The sequence below is a fragment of the Eurypyga helias genome, unplaced genomic scaffold (assembly GCF_000690775.1).
Source record: "Eurypyga helias isolate BGI_N326 unplaced genomic scaffold, ASM69077v1 scaffold31833, whole genome shotgun sequence".
NCBI classification, from domain to species: domain Eukaryota; kingdom Metazoa; phylum Chordata; class Aves; order Eurypygiformes; family Eurypygidae; genus Eurypyga; species Eurypyga helias.
The window spans coordinates 1-22,561 of NW_010242410.1; the positions used below are offsets into that span (position 1 = coordinate 1).

A 22,561-nucleotide genomic window follows, 5' to 3' on the forward strand; every position below is an offset into this window, starting at 1 on the left:
CCGAGCGGCGAGGAGGAGCGGCCAGGCCATAGGTAACCGCTGCGTCGGCCCGCGCTGGGGCGGAAGCGGTTCACATACACACGGGGTTGTGTGCATAGACAAGCGCTCCGGGCTCCGCGCTGCCTTTTTGCGGTACCTCCGGAGCTCGTAGGGTCTTTGCTAGGGGCAGCTGAGTATGTCCATGGGTTCGTAAAACATTTGGGAGCTGTTGGCCTGTTATGTAACCCTGGTCTTTGCAGGTTAAAAAGGTACGGCCGTGCCTGTCAGCCGTGTCAACGTTCTCGCAGACTGAAGGGCTGTGCTGCCCAGGTGTGCAGCTGTATTGACGCTCTGTTCCGTGTGTATACATGGCACCGTTCTTGTTCCTGTGGCTTAATTTCATTCCCTTTGAATGATGTGCAAACTCAGTATGTCTTCTTCCCCTTGGGACCTCCTCTACCTGACAGGAGAATACATAATCCTTATTCCTAACTTGGAAATAGAAGGAGGAAGAGCAGCGAGAGGCTTGAGCACCACCTTTGCAGTGGAAACTTCATGGATCTGTGCAGTGATTGATGGTGGATGTTCGAGCAAGGCAGGACTGAACTAAAAGTGCCAGTGGGGTGGGGAAAGAACAGCCGGGCTTCATAGAATCACAGAATGGTTTGGGTAGGAAGGGACCTTAAAGACCATCCAGTTCCAACCCCCCTGCCATGGGCAGGGACACCTCCCACTAGACCAGGTTGCTCCAAGCCTCATCCAGCCTGGCCTTGAAGACATCCAGGGATGGGGCATCCACAGCTTCTCTGGGCAACCTGTCCCAGTGCCTCACCACCTTCTCCGGGAAGAATTTCTTCCTGATGAAATGGGAGTGCAGGGTTCCAGTCTCAAACTCCTGTGGAGAGCAGTGCACACCTCCCAGCTGGACTGAAGGAGTATGGGTCATGCTGAACTTTTCTTACAAGCATTTATTGAAAAAGGTGCTAAAAGTCCAGGGAAAGTTTTCAAATGTAGCCAGAAATAGAAGCTTCGGAGGGAAGAGGACATGAGCCTGTTGTGGTCCCTCCTGTTTCAGGTTTTCAGTTACCTCTCCTTTCACTCCTTTGCAGTAAGCAATTCTGTTCACGTACCTTCCCATAGCGCTCGGTTCAAACTACTGCAGGTTTGTGCGGCTTGAGACGCCACTTGAAACTGCGCTCAGCTTTTGGGGCTGTTGCTGCAGCCTTTCCTTGCAGGCGTACGATGCAGCTGAAGTCGGGGCCGGAGTGGCACAACCTCATTAAGCTCTGCGGGCGCAGGGCAGACCTCGCTCGTGCAGACGCCGCGTCTGAGTAACGCGGCTGCTGCGTGGTGAGAGGTGTCTACCCAGCGTTCGTCTGTCGCTTCCGGGTGTCGCTGCCGAGATCTCAAAGGTGCGACAACAAAAAGCAGTCGTGACGCAGCCGCTACCCTCCTGCCTGTGCGCATGCTCTCTCCAAGAGCCTTTTTGTTGTTGTTGTCCTCTGAAAACCACACAGAAATTAGCCAGAGGCAGGTCTGTGACGTGGGAAATACAGTATTTGCGGGAGAGAGGAGCTGAAAACAAGGCCCTGTGAATTGGTTTTTGGCATTTTCGTACTTTCATTATGGATCAGTGTTGTTGGATGGCATGACTTCAGTGAATACATGGTAAATGATAATCACAGTGTTTGCTGTTAATCAGACTTCAGTGTTAATGCCAAATGTATCTCATTTGGTTTAGATACTTATTTAAATACAAATGTGCACTTGAGAATGTGGTACTTGGGGAGGTCTGTTATTCAAGTGTACTGAGGAGGGCCGTAGCTGCGGGCACGCTAGCATTTCAGAAAGCTGTCCCATGAAATTCAAGGTCTGTGTGGCTCAAAATACGTCATCGGTGTGCCAGGGAGGGTGTGATCAGCGACTGGGATGCATGCTGGGAAGGATTGGCTTCCAGTCCATGCTCCGGTACAACCAAAGAGCTTCAGACACAGTACTGCAGAAGGGGAGAAATCTTTCTTCTGACAGTTCTTTGTCTTGAGCTTGTTTTTTCCTCTGCTTAAACTTCATTTTCTGATATTTCTTACTTGTATACAATAAGTTTTAAATGTATTACTGTGATTATTTTTTTGAGAAGTTGACATCTTGAACTTTATAATTACTGATACAAGAAAACACATAGTAAATTTAATTTTTCTTAATTTGCTCCTTCTACTAGTACTTTCCCTCAGGTTGGTCTGTCAGCATTTTTCTAGTACAAGGTACCATCATGCAAATCATGCCCAGCAGAAGAATGTATTGAGGAAGTATCCCTGCCCAAAATGTCAAGTCTGGACAAAGTTGCGTTGGTTTCCTGAATTTGAATGCATAACACTTTTATCCTTATCTTTAATAAACCTTCAGAGGGTTGTTTTCTGACAAAACGTGTTGTTATGCATTCCTCAGTTGCATCCCTTTTTATGTGTGCGTACTTACAAACTGCCTCTGCCGGACGTCTGCCGTGAGGCTGTCGCCTAACAGCCCCCGAGGGCAGCAGGAGGTGTTGGACGACGCTGAGCTCGGGAGTGCTTGGCCTGTGCTGTTTATGTCCGTGCGTTGGCTCTGTGCCACATCCCTGTGGCAGCACAGTACGAAGAGGGTTGGGGGCTGATTCTGCATGGTGAAAAATAACCCTTTTCCGGGCTAGTTTCAGTGTGAATCAGTTGCCCAGGACATGTCACAGCTTGACCAGTGGATGGTCATGTTAGTGAGTACGTGGGTAACGGAGTAGGACGAAACTCCGTAGCAGTGACGCTGTCTCCAAATGCTTTGTGTCACAGAGATTGGTTTTAAAGTTCACTGGAGCCTGAAATCATAGAATCACAGTATAGTTTGGGTTGGAAGCCCATCCAGTTCCAACCCCCCTGCCATGGGCGGGGACACCTTCCACTAGACCAGGTTGCTCCAAGCCTCATCCAGCCTGGCCTTGAACACTTCCAGGGGTGGGATGTTTTGCAATAGAGTATTGCTGTTCCTTGTGAACACGTAATACTTTTATACTGATAAAACACAGAGTTCTTATGCTTGAAAGGTTTATTTGAAGAGCATTAGCATAATGCTCTTGTGTGGATGCCTCTTCTGCAGCTTGAGTTCAGCAAACAGAGTTACTCACTGTAGGGAAGTATGGAGGTAGGTATTTCCGGAGCCCATACGTCCATGTAGAATACTAATGGGAAATCTAGTTTCACTGTTCTGTTGTTAAGAAAAAAATCTGTGTAAGACAGAAGAAATCTTATAAATTAGATCTATTGGCATGTTCTCGATTTCCATTGACTCTGAGCCCAATATAATGTCTTACTTACAAGGTAGTACATGTATAGGATATTATAAAAGATATTTCTGGCCTGGGGCTAGGATTGCTGCATTATTCATGAGAAACAAAGTTCTGAGTTATGCAAGGTAACCTATTAAAAGGCTAATAGAGCCTTGTATAATATCATCAGGTATTGTGTACAAGGCGTATTTCTTAAGTATGTTTCCCGTCAAAGTTTTTTAGGGTGGAAAACTTCACCTATTGGAGTGAATGGATTCTTAATGCTGAGTTTCCTTGATAACATGAATCCAATTCTGTAGGTTTTTGAACAATAAAAAAAATACTATTAGTTATCCTTTCTCCTGCTAAAGGCCACTTGATACCTAGAGTCTCTGTGACCAAGGGCAGGACGCTAATGTTAAATCTCTCATTTCCCTTGCTTTCCGTATGCGAGATGGACGCTGACGTTTTGATGCTTGTGGTGTTAGTTTCTGCTTAGTTCATAAAAGGTAATCCTTGCATCTCTTTTGTGGTTTGGAACAGAGCGGGAAAAAACCCACAAACCCAAGTGAGAATTTCAGAAGTAGAAGGTAAGGGGGGTGGCCAGAGGTACACTGCAAATGCCATTTACCCATCCCAGAGATTACTAAGCGAGCAGAAAAATGATGTCATGTTGGTCACAATATACCATGAAAGAAATGTCATTTCTCAGGGCAGTAGCACTGCTCAGCCTTTCAGTCACATACATTACAGATAATACTAATTCATGTTTCTCATTTTTAATGCAGGAAGGCTGAAGACTCGGAAATAGCAAGGGGAGAAAGAGAGTCACCGTTGAAAGATAATCTTTCACCGTGGGAAGAATGGTTCATTGGCAAAGAGAAGGAACTACGTGCCCGCTTACAAGCTAGAGCTGCAGAGGTGAGTACGACTGATGAGCCTGATGTTAAGTCTACTAGAAGACAGCAAGCATCAAAATACAGGAATGTTTTTTTTCTTCTGGTTGTGGGAACACAAGTAGTTTTGTCCATCATTTTTTAGTCTCTTGGGCCTCCACAGTGTTTGTGTGCAACAATGCTTGCGTGATTCACGCTACGTGCATTCTCTTGCTAAACGTTTTGCTTCACTGAAGTGGTGCTGTGTAAGATTTTGCTTCTCCAACTGTCAGGCAGTGGTTTGGGTTTAAAGGATTAAAACGTTTATGTAATTGGTACCTTGATTTTCATCATGGGTACATATACCTGCTTGTAGGTAGTAAAACACGACAGGGCGTATGCTGGGTGTAAGCATGCCAAGCTCCTTGGCTAGATATGAGGCACAGTGTTGTTACCCACTTAGTGTTTAATTATGAAACTGTTTGGTGTCCTTTCCCATAATAGGTTTCCCTGACCCAGCGGTTTTTTTTTTCGCCTTCTTCCATCTTTTGCCCCCTTGCAAACGAACAGTTCTCGAATACTGGGGCTGGGGGAGGGCTAAGTGAGAGCGCTATATCTCTTCCTGATTAATATGTTTGTAGTTGCTGTTGATTAAATGATACTGTTGTTTAAAATCAAGTTGGAAGTATTGGGTAGTGGTTAGAACAATCACATCAAAGTTAGATCATTTTTCACTCAAGTTACTGATTTACTGTTTGACCTTGAGGAATGTCCTAACCTTTCTGTGATTCACTTCATCTCAAAGTGAATATAACATACAGCTGGTTTATGTGGGTTACCTCATGCTGTTTGTAAAACATCCACTGCTGGAAGGTTCTGGGACAGTCTTTTAGAGGTCAGCATAACACCAAAATAGTTTGTTAAACTCGAGGAATGTGTTCTGACACGTTTAATATTCACCACACGTTTCATGACATCCCCTTTAGATTCCAGTTTGGTAATTGTCTCTCCCTATTTTGATTTTTAAGTACAAAAAATGGTCCAAAGTAATTTCTGGTGTCATGTATAAAATGTGGGTTGTGTATGGACTTCTCATGTGGTCTCGAGGAGGAGCCAGAGGAGTTAATTCTTGTGTATCACACAGTAGCATTTATACACTACTAAATTTAATCTAGGCAATGTTGCCTTTAAATATATATTAAGAGCAGTCATAGGACAAGCATTACTTAAAGCCGTGTAGGAATCTGTGGAATAGGTAAATGTTTTATTTGTGATTTGTAAGATTTTGAAGGCATCAGATGCTAAGCTGCAATGTAGGCAGCTCAGCGTCTATCAGTGGAAAAAACACGATCAACCTTTCTGTAAGATGCCAGAAGAGAACAAAGTATGTGATTGTGATATAAAAGTGTATTACCACATTTGCATATAAAAAGTATTCTAAACTGATATCCTAAGAAACAACTGTGAAGTCCCAGATCTTTTGCTGACGGCAGCACTGAACGTCAGAACGTTGGGAGTGGGTAGCGGATGAGGACTTCTAAGGTACTCACAGTGCCATCACCTCCTTGAGTCCTGAGATGTCTGTGTTGGAGGGATCCTGCTTTCTGCAAAAGGTGATGGCACTGTGCTTTGCCTCGGTACGGCAGCTGTATTCCCAAACTGTGTCTGTATCGTGCTTCCTTTGAGCTCTTCGTAGGCTTCTGCTTTTCCTTCGTGTCTGACTAAATTGAAACTCACTGTCGTAAGAAGGGGTTCTCTCTGAAACCGTTTGCAGTGTAGGAACCATAAAATCAGTTTAACAGAGGTAACTCCAACTCTCTTTGAATGTAAGATTTTTCATTGAAAAATAGCACTCTGCTAATGCCACTGTTAGAGAAGCACGAATTTCCACCTTATGTCTTTTTCTATCAGTTCATTTCCTTGGGGAGATATAAATGATTGCATATGTACTCTATGTCCTATAAAGATAAAATACTTTGGAATTTCTTTTCTCATCTTCCAAATGAAGCTCCTGTTTCAAGGTTTGATAAAAATCTTCAAAATTTTGTCTTCAATAAGCTTTGGGTTAAGCCCTGAGGTTCTTACTGGTACTAAAAATCACAGGTGAATAATGTTTCACTTCACTTTTGCTGCCTTCTGCATGCAGAGCCGAACACTGGGTGAATTTTCAGTGTTGTAGAGAAGTACTGCTGCACATTAAGATTCCACTGACTGAAAGGGCACTAGAATAAGATGAGGAGGGATTTCTTATGTTGACTTGTTTCCAAAGACTAATTAAAATATGTATTTCCAGTTCATATTCTAAAAATGATACATTTCCATTGATGGTATTTCATAGTATTTCTGTGTTGACTGTCATCTGTCTTTTCCAAAATCTTAATGAAGGAAAAATTTCAAAATCTAAAGCTTACATTGTTTTAACTGCAGCGTGATTTCCAGTATTGTGTTGGTGTAGGTGGTCACCAGGGATTTAAGTTGTCCACTTTTTCTTTAATTAGGAAATTAATATGCAGCTTGAGAAGATGAAGCAAGAGCAAGAATGTGAAAGGAGGAAAAGGATAGCTGAAGAGAAGCATAAGGAATGGGTGCAAAAAAAGAGAGAAGAGGTAAATACTGCTTTGGCTGCAAATATCGTAGGACATACCATGCTTAAGTTAACCTGTGTAAATTTACTTAGAGTGTTTGGACAACTGTGGTTTTAGTTTGCTGAAAGAATGGCTGTTTTGACTGAAAGTTGAAAAACCACGCCAACACAATTAAACATTTCTCCAAGACTGATTTCCTTTTTTGGTTTTTCCCATAAGGCATAAAGAGATGTGTTTGCTGAGCGCTCAGATAACTGCCAATTGGCCTACCTCTTGTGCAGTTGCCCTCTGCTAGTTATAGCTGGGGTTCTGGGCTTCAGCAGACCCTACTTTTTCTGACTTCCTAGGTTCAGTGCCCAAGCATTTTGTACATCTTAGCTGTCTGCAGTGTCTTGTACACCAAGCAGAGCCAAAAGCAGGATTTAGTTAAGTACCATTGTGGACAGGCAAATAGTATGGTAGAGTTTAGAGGGATAATTGAGGTGTGAGGCCCGATTCAGGAAATTCTCAGTAGACCACAGTTAGCAATTGGGAAATCCTTTATCCAAAAAGCAGTTTCTGAGTGGGATCAAAAAAATGTTTTAAGTTCTCTTGAGAGGGATGCCGAAGTCCAGGGTCAGAAGCAGAGACAGAATCCTGACATCAGTGGGACACTGTGCAGCTCTGTGTGACACAAAGCGAGCATGTGTATTGGGTGGCAAAAATGGGTATGTCTGGGAGGCTTGGCCTTGTTCAGCCCCTGGTAGTTTGTGGGCGTATGCATTCATTGTATTATGGTCTGTAGCAATACCAGTTGCTTATTGTCTGAATAAAATCAGATGAAAATTGATGAAAAATATCCCAGTAGCACTAGCTGGGCTAGATGGCCAGACCTCAGACGTTTGTCTTCACCATTTCAGAAGCCCTGCTTCAGATTCGGTCTAGAACCAATAGAATAACCTGTGTTTGCATCTAACCTTTTTACTCTTCATCTCCGTGCCGACTGGATGATTGGCATAAACCTACCCCAAAACCAATCCCGCTCCAAGCATTTATTGTGATGTAGAAGGGATCCTTCCTTATTAAAACACACAGCAAAGCGTAAAAGATTTATTATTCAGCACAAACAATGCTATTTTCCTCTTCTAAAATGCAAATTAAATTATAGGTGTCTGTAACTATTTATTGGCTTGAAGGAGTTTGGGTTGGCTGTTAAAATTGTTCACTGTTCAAAACAGTGAAAGTTCTCATTCTCTACCCCTCTCCCCCTACTCCTTTGCCGTCATCTTCTCTGAACTATTTGGGTCCTCCTTGGAGGATCTTTGTGGATTTACTGATTAACAACTTCTGTTGTCAGTGGGAACAGGAGGTCTTTTTATGGTAATCCCATCAGCCCAGAGGACAGAGGAAAAAGCATATTTGTGTCTGGACTTTATCGTATTATATTTTGGAAGGATAAGGTCATCCTTAGGCCATGTCCCAAGCTTTTACCAAAAGTAATCTGATTTTCGTTTAAATCAGATGATTCATTGGCTAGTCTTTTCTGTAAACCACACTCAAATCAAGAACAAACTGAACTTAAAAGCTTAGCTGTCTTCAGGATACTAACACTTGTGTTGCATAGACCTTTTCACTTCACTCCACGTGTCCTCCTGTGGATCTGGACACCGACTGAGGGATAAATATGTTAGTCCAGTGACTCAGGTGGTGTATAAAATGGCGTGAAGGTTTCACATGAAGTTTAAGGTTAGGTTCATGAGCTGTGATTTTCTTGGGGAGCATGCATTTGGGCAAGCTCACTTTGTTTCCTCCTAGAAGCATCAAAACCTGCTCCTTGAGGCAAAACTCATAGTGTTCTTCACTGAAATACGCCTTAAGCACTCACCTTTTGCATGTCCAGATGCTGATTCTGAGCCCCTGCGTGTAGACAGCAGGAAATGCTTTGCTTGACAGGAGGCAGTACAGTCGGCGGTGTTACCTCGGTGATCACCAGCCTGTATCCATTGCTGAATACTGCGCTGATGAAGGAAATAAGGAATGATTGAGCATACATAAACCTTTTTTCCTTCATCTTGAGCACGCAGCACCAGGAGACACTGCTGAAAAAAATCTTCCTAACTCGAACTGAGAGATGCATGTCAGCAGTAGAGTGGTTGTATGTCCATGAAAGAATTCTGCAGGTTTTGTGTATGCCAAGCCAGTTTTCTTGCATTCTGTTGCGTAACAATGTCAGTTGTGATGCTCTGACTGTTAAGTATAGTCCTTTAGCAAAGCTTGAGCACTATTTTTGTTCACTGGCAGTTTTATTTTTTTATGGTTTAATATATATTTAAAACTATATGCTGTGAAGTTTTTCTGTGCTTCCATTCATTTTGCATAAACCATTTTTGAAAATAAAGGAAATCATAACCATTTAGTATTATTGAATGTAAATAGCTTTTGTGGTTTTATAGGCTGTAAATGGACTAGAAGTTACATATTGAAATATGAGCTATCAAAGAACTTTCTAAGCTGTGCAACATGTTTATGCAAATCTAGCAAAATTTTGCATCTCACTAGGAATTAAAAGCTTAATAAAATGACCTGTCAGGCACTGGCCTGGTTCTGCTATTGCCATTACAATTTTCAGGACGATACTAGATCTCTGCTGGACAAAATTAGTCTGTCTTTCTTTCCTAAGCTAGAGCCATTTGTGGGCAAACAGTAAATTGTCTGTTGGACTTGCTTTGTTTTAGATGTAATAGAGCTCTGTTCTTTAACAAGTCACAGGAATATCAGTCAAAGTATTTTAATTCTAAAATATCTCCAAACCTGCTTCTGATTTCAGAAGAAAATTTGCTTGAACCCAACATGATTTTGTGTGCAACTGAACCTTTTATTTCCGAGTTACTGTTAGATTTATTGATGAATATGAGGTGGGCATAAATGCCAAGCAAGCAAAGTTGGTGTTCAGTGTCGTGTTTTCATTATTAAAGTAGCCTTGATCTGAGTGGTGTGCAGAACTGGACAGGGATCTCTAAAGCCAGTGGAGTCAGTCTGAATCTTTCTGGAATGTCAAAATGTTTGCTTATGGCTAATGTCTGTGTTTAGACACCAGTTTGGTAAGGAGTTCTCTGTAGGCGACTACCAGGATTGGAATTAATGCTTGGGAAAACTTTTTTGCTCCGTGTCTGTTCATTCGGGCACTTTGTGGGGTTTGTTCTGTTTGACCCTTTTTCTTTTTTGTTTTTAAAGCTACTCTAACCACAGGTGGGTAAATCTGTTAACTTTACGTAGAGGAGTAAAGTTGAACGGTGAAATTAACCTATATATGCATCATTTATTTTGGATTGAAGTGGTGTAGTTCTGTTCAGAATTTGAAATTTATAATGCCAAGAATAAATTTTATTATACAAATTACAAAGATGTATTTTTGGGAAGTAATGTAGAACTTGAGCTAGTTTTAAGCTGGGATGTGGTAAGTATTATTTAGTTGTATTGGCTCTTAATTCAAATTTGTATTGATTCTATCAACTTTTTCTTACTTATGATGCTGTTTTTAAAGTCAGCCACTGCTTTTATACTCCCATATGTGTATATATAAAGATCCCATAGAGACGTCACTAGCCTATGTTTTGACATTAAGAACTAAGCTGGTTTTTCCACTCTTAGTTTCTATTTTGTCAGTAAATTCTTGAAAAACTATCAATATTCTTGTAAGAGTTCTTGACTACCTCATGGAAAAAGGCAATTTTCCTTTAGGGAAAAATTACCTCATTTCACTTACTCTCCACATTCTTCCAAGTTCTTGGAAAATGTGATTCTTCTGTTCCAAATCAAGAGCTACCTAAGGGCCGCAGTAGTCAGAACTGAAGTCATGCTTTTAAAATACGAAGGCTTAGATTAAGCCTTTGAAAATTCACCAGAACATTAGGCTGTAAAATATTCAGTATGGGACTTATTTTGAAAATCCATTTGGTGTAGCTCCTCCTGACATTGTCTACAGTGATTTTGTAGCTGAACCTTTTTTTAATGTTTCTTGGATATCTTTGGTGTAACCATAGTTTAATACACTGGGGTGCTAAGTAAGCACCACACCTGAACAGTCTGTGGAAGCATTCCGAACCCATACACAGCACTCATGTCTTAATGACAGAGAAAAGATAAAGTATTTAAAGGGCCAAGGAAGGACCCATTTTTAGAGTAATTAAGTTTTCTATTGGAAATAAAACCAAGAGGTAAAGAATTACTAGAATTTATAATTTAAAAAAGAAAGTATATCTTTGAAGTAATTTCATTATTATATACTGACTCCCTATAGATACTAAACAGATCATAGAATCACGGAATGGTTTGGGTTGGAAGGGACCTTAAAGACCATCCAGTTCCAACCCCCTGCCATGGGCAGGGACACCTTCCACTAGACCAGGTTTCTCCAAGCCTCATCCAGCCTGGCCTTGAAGATGGCCAGTTAACTTCAGTCATTGTTCACCACCACTGAGCAAGTTTAAAAAAACAAACAACCTCACCTCACACGCACCCCAACGTCCCCCTCTGCTCCAAGCTGTATCTTGGAATTATTTGGATCAGGGGACCTACAGGTGTGATACATTCTGAAAATCTCCTCTCCACAGTGGCGTCTTCGTGACCTGTTTCTTGTCAAATGTGTTCTTGCCTTAACAGGTAAAAGTTTGGTGGCTGTTGGGCTTAGCTGGCTGTAGGTGACACCTAGGCTGTGTACAGGCTTGGGTAAATGACAGTTTTAGGAGGAAGACAGAACATACTGCTTAACATCTTCAAAATATTTGGGAATCCTGTTTCTGGTTCCTTCCAAGGATTTTCCTCTCTCATCTAAACTCTGATGGATTAATATGTGATGAAAAAACTCTGGCTGGGTATAAAATATGCCAATAAAAAAGGTGTTGGGTGAGGTCATAGATGTTCAGAGCTGATGTTCAGTCGTACGTCTTCTGTAGCGTTTCCTTTGAAAACCACCAGTGTTCAAAATTTGTCCAGTATGATTCAATTCCAGGTTCCTTCACAATGTTCCCAGGCACTGGTTCTACTGCCTGATAACTTACTGTGTTCTGCTCAGTGGAAGTTTCTGGAGATGCTAGAGAAAAGCTGCTTTTCTGCTTTGGAAAATATGTAAGCTGCTGTCTGAAGCCAGTTTGGGTTTTTGTTCTCATTTGTCCTTGAGTTAATCAATTCACGACATGCAGCCTTCTTCCAGGAAGAAAACTTTACCCGTAGAACCTCATCTCCCAGGAATGAGGTGAAGTATGGAGAACTTCTATTTTATAAACTCTTATTCGGTTTATAAAACTTCTGTCTTCCCACAGTCCCTTTCTTCCTTCTTCTATGTCCTCTTACTGGCATTTCTCTGAAGAACTGAAGATGGTTTTGGCAGTGGACCTTTACGTAGTCTTACATGAAATGTTTTTCATGTGAGCAAGGAGCCAGCCTTTATAGCTTCTAAACGAAATTGGGGTTTAGGACTTGCCCACCTGTCAGGAGAGCTGTGCCTACAAGACTGTATCTGAAGAACCCCAGGTATATACGACTGACTTCCTAATGCTTTGCCATGGAACAGGAAGCTGCTTGCTGACAGTAGCAAGTTTCTTTGACTTTCCTGTCTTGCGTGAACTTTTGATCTGGAGTTGTGGAGGCTCTTTCATTCCTATCCACAGCTGTGGGATTGAACACTTGAGTAAGGTATGTGTAATTGCTGAATAACTGATTAATTGCCTTTGAATCAAAGTACCAAAGGGTTTGAGAAATGCATTCTGAATGCATAGACTGTGAAGTGTCTAAACTGGTGTGACTGTTTAATTCTTTAGGACATTGATGTAACAGTCAGAACCTCTTATGAAATAGTGCCAAATAAAATATTAGGATTAAAGGTCAGGTCTAACGTTTTGATTAAACATTAAAAAAATTAGCAGTGATGCTGTGCACTCCACCCTCTATTTAATATGGTGTCTTCCAATCATATTTAATGCACCTTTATTGACTGCAAAACTACTTCATTCCTAAATGCCAATAGAAAATGAACTTAGAAGTATCTACAGTAATCATGTACATGCGTATGTGTACACAGAAATATTTGTGTCCTGTGTTGTTGTGGGTTAGTGGGATGGGAGAGAGAATTGGAAGGGTGAACTTGTGCGCTGAGCTAGACAGTTGAATAGGTAAAGTAAAAGCTGTGTGCACAAGCAAAGCACAATAAGGAATTGATTCATTGCTTCCCATCGGCAGGGAGGTGTTTAGCCTTTTCCAGGGAAGCAGGTCTTCATCTCCCATGACAGTTATTTGGGAAGAGAAACCATAACTTCTAATGTCTTCCTTGTCCCTCCTTCTTTCCCCAGCTTTGTCATACAGCATGGGATATCCCTTGGTCAGTTGGGGTCAGCTCTCCCAGCTGTGTCACTTTTCAACTTCTTGTGCACCCCCACCTGACTCCTTGTTGGGGCGGAGTGAGAAACAGGAAAGTCCTTGAAGTGGTGTAAGCGCCACTTAGCAATACCTGAAGCACTGTTGTGTTATCAACGCTGTTTTGGTCACAAAGCCAAACCAGCACTGTACCAGCTGCTTTGAAGAAAATTAACTGCATCCCAGCCAAAACTCAGTGCATGTATGTAATATGTGTATTTGCAACAATGACTGAAATCTCAAAAGCAGAATGCTTGCATCCCAAAAGAACTGTAATTCTGAAGCTCATGTTGTTAACGTCCTAGTCTTTAGTCTTTACCTTGCGTAAAATACTCTGTGCTATATTAATGTGGTGTCTAGCAAAGCTGTAAGAGCACAAGTGGTGAAATTACACATTTTGCAGGAAAAACTAATTATTCTAATACCACTGTTAATTTGACTGTAGCATTTCAAATACTTTCGGTATTGTTGAATAGGGAATAAGGCATTACTTTTTATTTTTTCTTAAATATAAGCAAAGCAGGCATTAATCATAAAACTTTAATGTTCAACTTCATTTATTTTTTTCTTTCAGTAAGTCCCCATTACCTAATGAAAAATATATACTTAATGTAAACCAGGTACTGGATGGGAAAATTCTGTTTTAATGTTTTGCACTGAAAATTTTGTTTTTATAATTTACTTCGTTATTGGCTGGTAGTCTATAAGAAGGAAGAAGCGGTAAGAAATATGAAAGCCTGGAACCAACACACTATATAATAGTGAATGAAAAAGTTCACCAAGACTTCCCTTTCTTGATGTGCTGCATGATTCCTCCCTTCCAGAGGGAGACCTAGGGCCCTGCTAGGGCCCAGCTCTTACTCCACTTAGGGCCCAGCTCTTACTCCACTTAGGGCCCAGCTCTTACTCCACTTAGGGCCCAGCTCTTACTCCACTTAGGGCCCAGCTCTTACTCCACTTAGGGCCCAGCTCTTACTCCACTTAGGGCCCAGCTCTTACTCCACTTAGGGCCCAGCTCTTACTCCACTTAGGGCCCAGCTCTTACTCCACTTAGGGCCCAGTTCTTACTCTGCTTAGGGCCCAGCTCTTACTTGGAAGACCTTTTGTTTAATGCATGCTTTATCTCACCATCGTTAATAAAGAACACATGTTGAAACTTTCTTTCATGCAATGGGTTGTTAGTTATTTTGTGAGGAGTGGTACCGCTTGAGCAGAAGGGGTGGAGTATCCCATCACCCCAGCCTGCACCCTGGTAGATGGAGTCTTCTCCTCAGAGTGGGACATGTTAGTTTGAATTCCCTCAGGCAGAGAGGTAATGAAATCCGGATCTTCCCTGTCCTAGGTTAATCTAACAGCTGAACTGTTGTTCTGAGTCAGAGAAGTGGTTGCTGTGACGATTTATGCAGAGCCTGATGTGCTCTGGCTTTTGTTGACGCTTCAAAGAGATGCTGAAATGTTCACCTTTTTCAAGACTGAACCCTTTCAAGAAATGTAGTTGTGAGGGAAGCTTAAATCTTTGGCATACTTTCCAATCTTCAGAACAAAGATTTAAGAATTTAAATTTTGTGTTTACAGGCCCAAGTCTGTCTTTACATATGTAAACTTTTTTTGTTTTTTTGTGGCTCTGGGCTTAATTTCTTAAGGATTTTTTCCCCTGCATATTGTTTTTTCAGCCTCCAGACCTGGAGTACTTTACAAAACAGTCCTTTTGCTGTGAGGTCCTGCATGGCCAATGCCATGGTTATGATTTTAGCTTATACCTGAATCTTAATGGTGTCCGGACTTACCTTTAGATTTCTGCGAGTAGAATGAACTAATCTCTCATGGTTAGTGTTAGAATGCATTTTAGATGGACTCGTGGAGGAGGAATTGAGGGTGGCAGATGATTAAAATACAAGTGCTCATGTATATCGGCAGCATTCGTGAAGTCTGCGTTCTGAGGACCCCGAGAGTGTTCAGGGACCAGGTACGCTGAGACGTTTTACTTGTTGCATATGTTGAGTACCCACGTGAAAGAGAGGCGGTTTGAGAGAAGGGTCCCTGTGTGTAACCACCTTCCAATTCCCCAGTACTGGGCTGCAGTAGGGTCTGCGTCGGCGTTCCTGAGTGAACCTGAGCGCTGAAGCGTTGCAAACTTACCTGTCAGTAGACAACTGCAGCTCAGTGTCTTATCTCCTTTTTAGCCTCTTGTTCTTTTCATGTCTAATAGGGCTAAATTGAAATAATAATAACAGTTGGCCAAACAGCCCTGATTCCCGGGGCTGCTACGTGTGACTGATGTTCAGGATTGTTAAGAGGATAAATGAGGGATTTGGGATGTACGTTCTGATGTTGGCAGTGTGGACTTCTGGGAGAGGACTTTTTACAAGAGCCTGTAGTGACAGGACAAGGGGTAATGGGTACAAATTGAAATCAGGGAGGTTTAGATTAGATATCAGGAAGAAATTCTTCCCGGAGAGGGGGGTGAGGCACTGGGACAGGTTGCCCAGAGAAGCTGTGGATGCCCCATCCCTGGATGTCTTCAAGGCCAGGTTGGATGTGGCTTTGAGCAACCTGGTCTAGTGCAAGGTGTCCCTGCCCATGGCAGGGGGGTTGGAACTAGGTGATCTTTAAGGTCCCTTCCAACCCAAACCATTCTATGATTCTATGACTTTTCCTATAATTTTGCCATCAGTCTGTACAAAACGATGTTAGGGTATGGTAGCTAAGATGTCAGAGCAGACAGCTGTGAAAGTAGAACCATCTTTGGAAAGAAAAATGTTGTCGCCTTCTCCAGGCCAGTAAATGGGAAAGGATTGCTGTGAGAAGTGTCTTAAAAATGTAAACCACAACGTTAACTTCCGGAAATGTTTCTGTTCAGTGACTTTCAGCATAGAAAATGCAGATCATTTAATCGTTGATGTGAAAATACAGAAATACATATTTGATTAATCTTCTGGTTGGACATAGTGTCTCTGTTTCGATGGCAGTTGGGCAGTTTTCTGCACAAAAAATGATTTAATATTTCTACCTTCTTTCAGGGAGAAAGGGAGATGCTTCTTCAAATTTTAAATTCTTTGGAGGACTCTCCACGTATACATAGGCCTGGTGGCTCTTGAGAAGTTAGTAGTTGGGATGAAACCTCGGTTTGGTACTGACTCAGTGAGACAGATGCTGCCTCCTGAGTCACCGTCACTGCTTTGTGGGATGGCTGGAGTTGTTTTGGGTGGGGATTTCCAAGTACTGACCTAGCCCAGGCTTCATTAGGTTCCGAGCCATGATAGGATCACAGCCCAGGGCAGCGAACCCACAGGCCAGATGGGTATCCTTTCTCCGTAATAACGTGCTGGGGCGGGGTGGTGGGAGAACAAGCCTTTCTTGCAATGAGTAGTTGGATGTTTTACAATCAATACCTTAATTTGTCTAATACGTGTAATGATGTTTTAAAGTGTATGTAAATGTACTGGTGGTTTACTGAACAGATCATGTCTGTTTTGAACACAACATCAAAGAGAATTTTTAAAACCGAATCTGACAACACCAAGCGTAAACAGATTGTATCATTACCCACCCCCATATACGTGGAGGAAGAGTGAAGGGAGGATCGAAGGGCATGTACATAGACACTCCTAGCATTTTTGATATGCTTGTATGAGGGGAAGTCGTGAGGATGGGGTAAGCTGGGAAGGCCAGGGTGACAGGAGCTTGCCATGAAACCGGTTATTAAACCAGCTGGGAATGCAGTGTACTCCGACTTCATGAACGAAAAGCTGTTCAAGGGAGAGAATTGTTTCCGATTGTCTGCAGGATCATTTCTAGGCAGCTGCAAAGTCTGCAGTTCTGCAGGGCCTCTCCTTCTCCTAAGGATGTCTCCCTGGAAGTAAAACTTAGTAATAGTTGTGGCTTTCATGCTAGTGTGCATGGCATGTCATTGTTCACGTAGGACCTGGTTTAACTTCGGGTCAGCCTAGATAGTATCTAAACTCACCTGAATTGTTGTGCTGACAGATCCATGATTTAAGAAGCTTCCTTGTCTTTTAATTACAGTCTTCACAAAGGTTTTTAGTCTATTTTCTGTTTATAATTTTTGTCCATTATTGAACAATTCCCTTGGGTATAGAAGGGCCCCATTTTTTTCAGTTTTCTCCTATCTTTATTTTCATGCTTTTCATATGATAAGACCCTTGGCTAAAGACTGTAGCTTTGAAAGACCCTAACTTTTGTATCTTAATTTCGTGTACAATGGGCGTGAGCCAGCTAACAAGAAGTCATCTCCAGCAATGGCTGTAGCTTGCTGGTTTAGCATATATCTCTCATCTACGTGATTGCTTTATATGTGTCCCAGAGTATCATTGCCTCGAAACAGGGCTTGCTGAGAGGTGCACATGGGGAATATTTGGTAATGAAGGGACAGAGGGACAGCTCAGAATCAGAGGGATTAAGATGAATTTTAGATAAAGAGGGAGGAAAAGCTTAAAAGAGAGTTGGTTACTTGTTTTTCAGGCAGGTGATACTTAGGATCTGCATAACTTGCCAAAACAGATTATTTTTCCTTGTTAGTGTGTTTAAGCATGAAAGCGTTTATTTCATGGTAAGAAAAATCTTGTTTCTGTTCTTCACTGGTAGAAAAACGTTTCAGAATCTCAACTTTTTATTTCCAAAATGAAATTCTTTTTTTCATTGGTCTCAGTTGTAAATTATAATTTTATCCCAGGTACAGGCCTTACAAACCATGTAGTGAAATGGTATTAATGACTTCTGTTATTCTGTAGTTCTTGGAGTTTTCCAGTCCAGAATATGCATTGAAATTGGTGTGTATTCATATCTGACCATTTCCTCTACTCTGCAGAACAGATTCAGTTGATGTTCACTAGAATGTATTAGAAGTGAAATTAAAAAACCCATAAAACATAATAACTAATTGTTTTGTGAAATTGTGTGCAGTGTGTGCACCAATAACTCTGTTGTCAGATAAGAACAGTTGACAAGTTCGTACCAAAACAGTGGTACTGAGAGCATAATCATGGTTTAGGTGAAGAATCGACCTCAGAGATTCTGGTAAATACAGTTAATAAGGCACAGCTTGTGAAAGGGGGAAAAACCCGCTGAGTTAATGCATAATTTATCTCCGATATTAGGACTGTAGTAATGTTTCTAGTGTTGGCAGACGCAGAGAGGGGCACACTGACTCAAGCGGTTCTGTCAACTGGCCTTTTCTGGTAAGAAGTCTGCAGTTCAGCGTTATGGCATACTCGGAAAAAATAATGCCAAGATTAAGTTAAGATTATTGTTCACATGATCTCTTTATCGAGACAATTCCTGTAGTGTGGATAAAGATTCAAACTCATTTATTATCCAGTGTCGTCTTAGAAAAAGCAGCAAATATTTTAACCCGAAAGCAATGAATTTTCTCTTTATTGGCCATGTTTTTGCGCCTCGTCTTCTAATCCAATAAAGGGCAGAAATGAATTTGTGTTTTGCAGGGCAATATAAACTAAAGTTTTTACTCTGTATGGTGCTACTTTACCGGGTTACTGATAAGTTTTGGTATGCAGTACAAGGATTGAACCAGCAGTCATCCTCTTTAGGCCACACTGAGAGAGTTGTGCTGGTCCCAGCTCCAGTATTATGGCTTCTGCTTCATTATGCATAATTGGATTTTCCAGAAGTGCAATGAATCTGGGAAAAAAAGGTGGGGGAGGGGCCCGTGGGGGGAGCAGGGCAGGGCTCTAGCTTTCTGCCTTTTTTGTGCTTATAAGAGGTAAAATGGGAAGGGAAGTATATTCCTGTTCTTCTTGTAAATGTGTATTTCCTCTTTTCCACTGATTTATCATACTTTGCAGTTGTAGTTCCAGGCTTTGGCATCCACGCTGCCAACTATAATAATTCTGAGTCAGCATAATAAAGTACACCTCCCCTTTGTTCAAGAGGAGTATTTAGGGGAGCATGCAAGGAAAAGATTTCTTAAAAGCACAGCATTTTTACTGAGCAGTACTTTTCTGTGAGGTGGAAACTGTTGGCTCTCAAGTCTTGTGCCTCTCCCCCAAGTCATGTGTGCAGCTTGTCTGGTGAAGAGTTTTGCCTTGGCGTGTCTGCCGGCCCTTCCGAGCTAAGCAAGCTACGCAGTAGTAGTGCTGAATAAGTAGAATCCCACGCATTTCATAAAGGTTACAGGGAAAGGAAGTGAGAGTTATTGCTAGTCTTCAAATGAAAGTCCCTCCATCTGCAGGTCAAGAAAAGGCCATCAAGATGTGCTCGTTCGCTTAGAGAATGGTCCCTGAAACACAGTTGTGTGGATATGCACACACTGAAAGATGTAGTGGATGACACCTCTGTGTATTGTATCTTCCAGATTATACAGGTAGCGATTTCACTTCACACTGTCACCATTCTTTTGCCCACCATAGAATGTGTTTTCTCATTTTCCCTTTGATCGTTTGAGGAGGAGTAATATGCAGATCCGTTTGTAGAAGTCTGGGTGCATATGGACTAAAGAATGTAAAAAATGTATGAAATACCGCAAACCATGAACTGGATTTTCACGTTAACTTCCTTTTTTTGTATCAATTTACACTTCAGTGTGCTGAAAAGCCACGTATCTCGGTGACTCTTAGAAGGGGGCACCTTGCCTGACTTCCATTTGGAGCTGTACTTTCCTCTGGATTCACTGGAAAGTAAAACTCCGTTGTCAACGTTCAACACGTTTCTTTCCCAGGAATATTGAACAGTGTCTGAAGTGTTTTAAAAAATATCTGAGTAAATAAAACAGAGGAGTAAACAGAATAGCAGAGGGAGTCCTGAAGGTAAATTTTTTATCATGTTTTGTGACAAGTTTATATGTTTTGAACTATTTTATCTGGAACCTAGGGATGAATAGGTTATGTTTTCAAAGAACTTGTGATGGATATGATTTTTTTTTTTCAGGGTTATCATAATCTTACTTGTAGTTATGTAATAAAATTAACTGTATTCCTCAAAAGAATTTCCCATTGAAATAAACTTAAAAGTTTTTATTCTGTTACTTTGATCTGTTTCGTTTAGGAAAGGAAGGAAAGAGAACGAAAGCTGAGCAAAGAAATGGCAGAAAAAGCCACAAGGGAACTAGAAAAAATGCAGTTGCAAGAAAAGGCCGAAGAAAAGTATAAAGAATGGTTGAAAAAGAAGAGAGCTGAAGAGGCAGAAAAGAAGAAGAAAGAGAAGGTATTCATCAACTAATCATTTATTTGGATGGGGCTACCTCATCTATAACTTATAAATATATTGGTTGATTAAATTGATTAGAATTTATCAAATGGCAGTGTTGTACATGAAAAAGACTTAGAGAGGTTGTGCGTTTATGTTAGTGGATTAAATACACGGAGGTCTGGTCAGCAAAGCAAGATGCCTATCAGGGCGTTTTTGCTAATAGCCTTTGCAAACCCACTGCAGTTGCGACACGGTACGGGAGGGAAATACAAACCGCACAGTGTACCTTCAACGCTCAGTCCATTGCAGGCTGACCCAGACAGAAAATAGGCAGCATTATGCACATTCTTCTCCCAGCACCACCATTATTATTATACTTGCACATATTTCTAATTAAAAGCTTTTTTTTTGTTCATGTCTGTACCAATCTGATGCTAGCAGTTCTGATTTTAATGTTATTTCTTATTAATTAATCACCTCTGTGTTTTTATAGTGAGCTCCAGAAGACCTCTTACTTGCTGTAAGCTTCCAAAAGCACAGGCTTTGAGGTCCTCTAAGTTCACTGGAACAAATGCTGTAACGAGGCTACGCTTGCAGGAATCATCTGAAATATCACATATCGGTGATGATTGTGCCAGAAAACTGTGAAGTGTGTGACCTGTTGTCTTATCTGTGAGGTTGATTGGTTGTATTTTAATTTAATTAACGTTACGGTATGTTTTTTCAGTAGAGTGTGTAATATTATAGGTGTCCTGCGTTTCTGTTGTATCCAAGTGTGGGGGAAGATTGTGGTGAGAAGAATTTATCTGTATTTCCCCTGCAGTTACCACAGTTGTTCTTAAAGTGCAGGACACATTTGTAGGTATTTCACAAGTACATACAATAATTTCTTTGGATTCACTTGAAAATACCATAAACTGTATCAGATCAATTTTCGGGCCTTAATGACCTTAATTTTGCAGTCTTTCAAAATTTCCCATATACTTAAAACACGCTTAAATATTCTGTACTGGTGGTGTTGGTTTCCAGCTTACTCCTCTTGATCTGTGGCTCTGCTGAGAGCAGCACAAGGCCCTTGAAACCCAAGAGAGCGACAGTCGTCGGACAGATTTAAACCACGTACATTCTTTTGGACACGTCTTCATTATGGAGGTTCTTATAAGCCATGTTCACACCACCAGTTAAACTTCGTTTAACTCCAGATGCCATGCCTAAACATACTGTTTTCACTCTTACTTCTGGTTAATGGTTCCCCAAGCCTGCTGGCATAGGGTTGTACGAATATGGATCTGTGGGAAGTGTGGATGGCTGTCCCGGATGCCTCTTTAGGCTAACTGCAACACAGTAGGCCCTGGTCATCTGCCTGTTCTGTTCAAAATATGCTCTACATGTCTTCCAAAAGGTTTCTGAGAGCTTTTTCTCAGAGAAACACAGGTTTAATGTGAAGGTTGATATTTTTTTTTACCCTCCAGACTTAAAGATTAAAAATGCAACTTTTCTATTATCAGGAAGGTGTATTTTTATTTGAAAACATATTTGAGATACATTCAGCAGTCTGGGAATCCGCAGAAGGTTCGTGTACCGTTCTGTGCATATTGTACAGGGCTTTGTTGATAAGTATCTTGGTTTTTTTCATTTTTAGGAGAAAGAAAAAGAAAGGGAAGCTGAGTTACAGGAGAAGAAAGCAAGATCAGAGAAGATCTTTAAGGAATGGCTCCATAATTCTAGAAATAAACCACGCCCTGTTTTAAATGGTTATGGCTTCCCGCATGGGAATTCTGCAGGTTTGTATTTCTACTACATGTGTGCAGTGGCTTAGGTTTGGGATTTCTTCCCTCTAATCTTATAATGCCAAATGAAGCCTGTCGTGGTGGGCTGACCCTGGCTGGAGGCTGGGTGTTCACCAGGGCTGCTCTGTGTTGCCCCTCCTCAGCTGGACAGGAGAGAGAGTATAGCAAAGGTTTGTGGGTGCAGACAAGGCCAGGGAGGGATCACTCACCCAGTATGGTCATGGGCAAACCAGGCTGAACTTGGGGAAGAAAAATCAATTTAATTTGCTACCAATGAGATCAAAGTAGGATAATGAGAGATAAAACCAGATCTTAAAAACCTTCTCCCTGGGCTCAGCTTTGCTCTCCATTTCTCTACCTCCTCCCCCCCACCAGCACAGGGGGACAGGGAATGGGGGTTTGGGTCAGTCCATCGCACGTTGTCGCTGCTGCTCCTTCCTCCTCATGGGAGGATCCTCCCACTCTGCCCTGCTCCAGCCCCGGGGC

General features: G+C 41.6%; 1 protein-coding gene across 1 annotated transcript in view; it reads left to right on the forward strand.

The window, feature by feature from the left end:
• Positions 1-1,221: 1,221 nt before the first annotated feature.
• Positions 1,222-22,561, forward strand: part of CCDC34 (coiled-coil domain containing 34) — a 22,925-nt gene continuing 1,585 nt past the window's right edge. Inside the window, exons 1-5 of the mRNA XM_010149077.1 lie at positions 1,222-1,310; positions 4,060-4,192; positions 6,645-6,752; positions 20,142-20,300; positions 21,928-22,069. Of these exons, the coding sequence (XP_010147379.1) occupies positions 1,222-1,310; positions 4,060-4,192; positions 6,645-6,752; positions 20,142-20,300; positions 21,928-22,069 (631 nt within the window). The remainder of the gene's footprint in view (positions 1,311-4,059; positions 4,193-6,644; positions 6,753-20,141; positions 20,301-21,927; positions 22,070-22,561) is intronic.